The sequence below is a fragment of the Silurus meridionalis genome, chromosome 25, assembly GCF_014805685.1.
Source record: "Silurus meridionalis isolate SWU-2019-XX chromosome 25, ASM1480568v1, whole genome shotgun sequence".
NCBI classification, from domain to species: domain Eukaryota; kingdom Metazoa; phylum Chordata; class Actinopteri; order Siluriformes; family Siluridae; genus Silurus; species Silurus meridionalis.
The window spans coordinates 15,535,001-15,542,936 of NC_060908.1; the positions used below are offsets into that span (position 1 = coordinate 15,535,001).

General features: G+C 39.3%; 1 protein-coding gene and 1 non-coding gene across 2 annotated transcripts in view; one reads left to right on the forward strand and one right to left on the reverse strand.

The window, feature by feature from the left end:
* ltbp3 (latent transforming growth factor beta binding protein 3) overlaps window positions 1-6,790 on the forward strand; it is a 36,234-nt gene extending 29,444 nt beyond the window's left edge. The window contains 6 exon segments of the mRNA XM_046839857.1: window positions 1,707-1,847; window positions 2,533-2,661; window positions 2,888-3,049; window positions 4,285-4,371; window positions 4,470-4,601; window positions 4,994-6,790. Coding sequence (XP_046695813.1) covers window positions 1,707-1,847; window positions 2,533-2,661; window positions 2,888-3,049; window positions 4,285-4,371; window positions 4,470-4,601; window positions 4,994-5,160 — 818 coding nt within the window. The 3' untranslated portion in view covers window positions 5,161-6,790.
* Window positions 241-313, reverse strand: trnam-cau. Its single transcript has one exon. It is a non-coding gene; the product is annotated as a tRNA-Met (tRNA).
* Window positions 6,791-7,936: the final 1,146 nt, after the last annotated feature.

Below are 7,936 nucleotides of genomic sequence, written 5' to 3' on the forward strand. Positions count from 1 at the left end.
TGTTTCTGGTTAAAATTTCCCTGAGAAGCTTTAAAGCTCCTTCTGAAGTAAATCACATCACCACGGTGTGGAGTTCAGATTTTGGCTTCAGAAATCTTGTTCTGAGAAACAGAGGAAATCAGGCAAAGAGATCTGGAAAAGTAGCGCATAGTGTGGGAAGGTTTTGTGTTGGACACGCTGTAGAAGTGAGTATGAAAGTGTGTGTGTGAGAAATTGAGTGAGGCGGAAAATAAAAATTCATGCCCCGTGTGAGGCTCGAACTCACGACCTTCAGATTATGAGACTGACGCGCTGCCTACTGCGCCAACGAGGCGTGTATGTGCGAGTAGCGTCGGCTATGTAAAACTCTCTCCGCAGGCGAAAACACACACACACACACACACACACACACACACACACACACACACACACACACACACACACACACACAGAGAGAGAGAGAGAGAGAGAGACAGAGACAGAGAGATATATAAAATATAGAAATAAATAAGAAATAAATAAATAATGTTGAAAAAATGTTGAAAGTGAAAGTAAACGGGTCTCCTGGATGAGTAATTCGAGTCTGTTTATCTTCAGCATGAAAACAACTAATTCTTTCTTTTCAAAGTTGCTCAGTTTTACGACACGTTCTAGCGCTATAGTGGCGAACACACACACACACACACACACACACACACACACACACACACACACACACACACACACACACACACACACACACACTCTGGTGGTAATCAGATGATTGTGGCCCCATGGAATAATTTATTTGTAAAAACAAATGCATGAATAAATATATTGATAAATACGCAAATAAATAAATAAATCATATATAAAAAATAAATATGATTTTATATTTCCACTATTAGACCTCATTTTGGGATTTTTTGCATTTCCACATTTATTTGTTTATTGGTTTGTTTATATGTTTACAAAAGTAACTAATATTAATTTATGAGATTATGCAGATTTAAACAGATTCCTATTTTACCAGCAACAATGAAATGTCTCATTTGTTTTCTTTATTTAGTTGTTTGTTTGTTGTTTTATTATAATTTATTGTTAATTTTTGTTTGTTTGTTTGTACTTATGTGTTTATTTATTTGTAAGATATTTCTTTTTATATTTTTTATATATTTAGACAATTTAACAAATGTATACGCTCTGTCTGTCTGTCTGTCTGTCTGTCTGTCTGTCTGTCTGTCTGTCTGTCTGTCTGTCTATCTATCTATCTATCTATCTATCTATCTATCTATCTGTCTATAATAATTGGTTAGTTAGTTATTTGTTTGTCTCTCTCTCTCTCTCTCTCTCTCTCTATATATATATATATATATATATATATATATTTTTTTTTTTTTTTTTTTTTTTTAAACATAACTATTATGATTTATTGGTATAGCTTACCTATTTGGGCTAGAAACAATAAAATGTTTATTTTTTTATGAATTGATACAGTCATTTCTTTGTTTTTTTCATATTTATGAGCCTCAGACTGTTTTCACATAATGAATTATTTTTGTGTAGGTTTTTCTTTCAGCAATCTTTCTTACACTGGAACTCTGCATGTTTTAGAAGACCTTCAATGTTACACTATAAATATTAAATATTTTGTGTGTGTGTGTGTGTGTGTGTGTGTGTGTGTGTGTGTGTGTGTGTGTGTGTGTGTGTGTGTGTGTGTGTATGTGTTTGTGTGTGCATGAACTTAGGCGTAAACGAATGCCAGGACCCGTCGAACTGTAAAAACGGCCACTGTGTGGACACGCAGGATTCCTACTACTGCATCTGTACTTCCCCCTGGATCCTCGGCACCGACCGCAACAGCTGCGTCACGCCCGAGGAACAGGCCGGTGAGTGGACGAGGGGGAAACCTCACTGCGTGTGAGAACGGCTGTGGTGATGGTGAACTGAAGTTTGAAGACTCCTTCGTGGGGAATAAAACACTTTAGAGGGTGTGCTGTTATAGAGAACAATCCATTTCAGCCTGGGGAGTTTTGACCCAAACTGAAGTGGAACAGTTCGTTTTCTAAAACAGCATGATTTCCAGAGGGATTTACATTTACGCCTTTATCCACAGCGACTTATGTTTATCTCATACATACAGCTATGGGGTTAGGGGTCTTGCTTAGGGGCCCAAGAATGGGAGATTGGTGGGCCTGGGATTTGAACTCACTACCTTTAAATCCAAAGGCGAATCAGAACATGATGGTCAGAACAGCACCAGTTACACTGTTAGTCTCGAAACTTTTTGATACCTTCTCGTACATGAAGCGGTGCCTCTAGTCACAGCACTGTAACAGAGACTGATGCGTATCTCACCCAAACCTGTGTGCTTCTGATTGCTTCTTTCTCGTTCTTTTTCTCCTCTCTTTCTCACTTTCTTGATCTCTCTCTCTCTCTCTCTCTCTCTCTCTCTCTCTCTCTCTCTCTCTTTTCATTGATCCTCTCTTCCTCCCGCCCTCCCTCTCTCATTCTCCTTCTTTCTCTCTGGACTTCTCTGCTCCTTTCTAGTAATGTCTGTGGTGACCCTTTCAGATGTGAATGAGTGCCTGGACCCGTCATACTGCAGGAACGGGAGGTGTGTGAACACTCCCGGCTCCTTCCACTGCATCTGTGCTCAGCCGCTCACCTTCAGCGCCGCACTCAAGCAGTGCGTCTACGACGGTGGGTAACCCCGCCTTCACGCCCCCCCGTTGCCCCATTTGCCCCCCTCTCCCTGCTGAAACCCAGGCACTTGGCGAGCTTTTTTTTTTTTTGATCAGGACCCATTTATGTTCATTGTGTGTTTTTCTCCTTCTTTTATCTCGTTCTCTCTGTCTCTATACCTACCTCTCTCTCTCTCTCTCTCTCTCTCTCTCTCTCTCTCTCTCTCTCTCTCTTTCCATTTCAGACCGTACAGCTGCTCATAAGGACGTCTGTTTTCGAGATGTCGATGAAGATCTGATCTGCACCGTCCCACAACCACGGATGGCAGTCACCTACTCGGAGTGCTGCTGCCACTACGGCAATGGCTGGGGTCCAGAGTGCCGCACTTGCCCCCAAAGAAATTCAGGTGAACAAACAACAATACACCTCATGCACAGCAGAGGGCACACTTCCACTATGAGATGTGCGATCGACAACGATAGGGCCTTCTTTCCTATTAGAGCAATATTACAGATGGCCAACAGAGGGCGCTTTTACATGTTGAGAAAATCAAGCAATCTACCAGCAGTGATTCTTAATGGGGAACAAAGGGTTAAGTTTTCTCAGTGGTTGGATAATAGACATGACCTGAGCTTGCAGGAGCCTTTTCAGGAACTTTTGGAAGAACCCAGTACTTAAATATTATGGTAATTCTATCTCAGGAACCCAGAGGCTTTATAGGAACTCCAAAGTCTGACAGGTTTACCACAGAAACCCCATTACGTTTTTCATCATGGTGTCTTTCCTCCAGTTTTCAGGAATTCCAGGAACCTTGGATGATTTCCCACCATGAGAACCATTTTAGGGGTCCCGTAAATCTTAAACCTTTACAGCACCATATAAACCAGAATCACTAAAACTTTTACAAGATTTCTCCATTACTGGAAGCTTTTCAAAAACTTCTTTTCAGGAATACAAGAACTTCCTCAGGAATTCAGGAGCCTTTTCAGGAACTTCAAACAACTAAGTTGGCCTCCACAACAGGAACATTTTTCCTAACTAAGCAAAATTTCAGAAAAATCATTTTGTTTTTTGTTTTTTTCGTCACTGGAACGTTTTTCTGAAAATGGATAAGCACAATTCCTTTAAGGAACCTGGGTTTTTTTTAGGATCCCAGACATATTTTAAAGATCCAATAGCAGGAACATGTTTCAGGAACTGTAACCAGAGCAACCAGATCCAATTCAAGTTCAGGTTTCCAAGAAACTGTTTCAGTGCTTAGATCAGGCACTTCTTTTTCTACGAATCAGTTAAGTGGAGCTTGCTGTAAGAAAAAGCACCACACGATCAGATTCTTAGAAGATGAAGCCTCTTCACTGGAATCGTGCTTCCAGGCAAGTGGCCATTTGCGTGATGAGGGGTTCCTGCAGATGGTAATAGACAGAGTGGTCAGTGACGGCATAAATGGAGCTTCAATCCAGTTCGAGTGTATTAAGTTGAAGCAGTGGGAAAGATTCGGGGCATTTGGTCACATGATCAGTATTGAGTGTGTTGTAATGTAAATGCAATTTTCTTCATAGGAACCGGAAGATATAAAGAATAATTACGTTGTTGTTTTGCATGCGACGTCTGAACGTTTGATGCTGGTGTCTTTGGTTGCAGTGATCTTTAACAAGCTGTGTGCCATGAACCTCGAGACCGAGTCAGACGGAGACACCGACTTTATAGCACCTTTCAGTTATAACCCAGGTAAGTCCCCCTGAGGACCAATCAGATTTTAGGATGTTAAAAAAAAAAAAAAAAAAAACGTTTTTTCTTTTTTTTCTATCACTTGGTCTCGTGGTCAGAGCGGGACAGTTCAGAGGAAGACTCGGACGAGTGCAGTTGTGCAAACGGACGGTGTGTTCGCTCCTACCTGGGCACCATGTGCGAGTGTAACCCGGGTTTCAGACTGGACCACTCACGGACACGCTGTGTAGGTGAGCAGATGCGGCAGGTTCGGCATATGGATGAAAGTATTGGCGCCCTATGAGGATTTACACAAATTTTGGAGGCACACATTTTATGCTGGAGCATGGAAAGTTCTCTTTTTATGAACACAAATGTAGTGTATATTTCTGTAGATTAGCACCGAAGAGGAAATGATTATATATTAGTAGTATAGTGTAGATTAGAGCCACACTTTGCACGTTTATTTGAGGTTAATGTTGATTACATCAGGCATTTTTGCTTCATTTCCGAGCATCAGATTATATCAGGAGACAAGACATCCTTTATATTATATCACCTGACACACCGCTTGAGTTAGCTGATACCAGTCTCTCTCTCTCTCTCTCTCTCTCTCTCTCTCTCTCTCTCTTTCTCTCTGCAGATATAGACGAGTGTATGGAGCGATTGTCCGGGATCGTCCGATTAAACCCGTGCAAAAACGCCCGCTGCGTCAACACCATAGGCTCCTTCAAGTGCATCTGCAAAAACGGCCACTGTGTCCACAGACACAGCACGAGACACGTGTACACACACAAGAACACCAAATAAACACGCACACACACACAAGCTTTCGCTCGTCCTTGTTCCATCCTCCTGTAGTTTCTTGTGGTCGATTTTTCTGTTCATGTTTTTTAATTCAGTCATTTGAACCGAAGTGCCTCATACTGTATATAATTACAGAGTGATGCCATTTTTACATGTACATGTTAAGATGTTATTAGGCTTCCTCATCTTCTTTCTTCTTTATCATCATCATCATCATCATTGAGTTCTTTTTGCACATCTTTGGCCCTGATGATATTTCTAGATAAATTCTAGATTCCTGGAAAATTTTTTTTTTTTTAGCGCTTTTGAGTGTGAGTGCTTTTGAAATGGACATTGTTTTTTTAACCCAAGAGAAGCTTCAGCTTTGGAGATTGGGATCAGTCAGACTGGGAAAAAATCATAACGTGGAGTCTGTTTGCGCTAAATACAAAACAGCCGATTATTAAGTATTCAAATAAACCTGAAACAAACGTTGCTGCAATATATGGGGCAAAAGTTTTAGAACACCTGACTTTTCCAGCCACATGTGGTTCTTCCCCAAACTTTCACTCCAAAGATGGAGGCACACAATTGTATCGGATGTCTTTGGATGCCTTAGCATGAAATTTCCCCTTCATTTAAATTAGGATGACATTGGTGCACAAAACCAGCTCCATGAAGATATGTTTCCATGGGTTGGAAGCATGTGAACGATCTGCCTTATTAAACCCTATTAAAAACCTTTGAGATGAATTTTACATGCTAACTGCACCCTCACGCCTCCTCACTTCCTCACCTACATCAGTACCTGACTTTACCCTCTTGTGGCTGAATGAAGCTTTACAAATCTCCCCAAAACTCTAGTGGAACATCTTCCCAGACAAGTAGATCTTAACAGCAAATGGGGACTCAATATAGAATTGGACGTCCATACGAATCGTATAGTCAGGTGTCCACAAACTTTTGGTCTATATAGTGTTGTTAAACCTAGTGCGAATAGACATCACGCTTAAAAAAACGTGTCAATGAGCTCGTATTTAATGCTGGATTTTAAACTTTACACTTCCTGAACGTTCTCCGAGCGATGCGGTTCTACAAATCCCTGGTACTAAAAACTTCTTTTTAAGTTTGTAAACTCTTATAACACTTTAACACTCCAAACTGAACATCAAAAAGAAAGTAGGTGTACCCACAAAACTCCACAAAAGTCGGGTCACAGGGAGCTGAAAGCGTCAGAATTGCGGATATAGAGGGCGCTATTACTTTTAAATCGATCCTTTTTTATTTATGGGTTTGGTTCGCTTTCTTTCTACGAAAGCCTTTTATTTTAAACAATTTCGGTGTCCAGCGAGGGAAATATTTCACTTCATGACCCAACACTTTTTTTTTTTTAAGAAATCCAGCATAGTGATTCAAAGATGTATTTTTTATGATTATTTCTTCAATTTCATGATCCTTAAATATAATTTTTGAAATATATTTAACTTTTGTAAATTGAATGTTTGATGAAGGGGGAAAAAGGGGATGAAGGTTTTGACCTGAAACACAACCACGACTCTATGAGAGTCTATGAGAAGTCTGAGGGCCAAAGAACAATAAATCTGAGATGAAGTGAAACCAAAAAAATAAATAAAGACGTGTGTGGGTTTTTTTGTTTCTTGAACTTTTTGGGTTTCTACTCCAACTTGTGTTTTGCTTTTACTCTTCTGCTCTAGAACTTCCGGTTGGTGTGCAGATGGTTAGATATTTAGATCTGATATTTCATTTTATTCTCATTTTATTCTCAAGTACATCATTACATCAATATGTACATTTATATTTGAAAATTCATATTTAAGCAAAACACTGCATTATATACATTATATTTATTATATACATTATATAATATCTATTACAGCTTCACCAAATTTAACCAAACACTAAAACTGGAGACTCCTTACATAAATGCTAAAAGTTTGTGGATATCTGAGCATAAGATTTGAACACATTTAGTCCCCATTTTCTCTTATAATCTCCACTTATCTGAGAAGATGTTCCTCTTCTAGATTTTTGTGGAGATTCATTCATTAGTGAAAATTTCACTAATGCATTCAACAATGTCCTGTACAATTGTAGATGGAAATGTCAGGTATCTTAATACTTTTGGACAAATACCATAAGTAAAGATGTATAGTGTGCTATAGATTAGCGTAGGTAGCGTTAGCGGCATTAAACTTGTTTTTTTTCCCTCAGAGAAACGTTATAGTAAAACCACCTCAGACTGTGATAAAGCGCTGACTCTTTCAATAACAAATTAAACGCCTCAACAGAGAAGTCAATCGGCTTTGAGATTTCTGCATAAAGCTAACGTGTTTCTAGTAAATGATAAAGAACGCTAATGTATGCTAGTCAGTGTTAATATGTTTAGAAATGCTAATTTAGGTGAGCATTTGATGTGAAACAGGAGCCTTTTACTACGGATACGTGTACATGTGACAGACATTAGGAATAATACATTTGAATAATCATGAAAAGCTCCTGGTGTGATTTTCACTTTATAGTTAATAAGGACATGGAGCGACACTGCACTGGAGCCTCACAAGCCACATGAGGAAGGAGAAGTTTCAGAGAAATGATTTATAACCCAAAACATACATGTTTTTATTTTCATGCTTGGGTTTGTAGGAATGTGTGTACCAAACTACACACAGTGTGTACTTAACAAACATCACAGAGCCAGTGTGTGGAAAAGTTTGAGATGATAATAATAGATTAGAATGGGATATAATTTCTTTCTTTCTTTCTTTCTTACTTTCTTTCT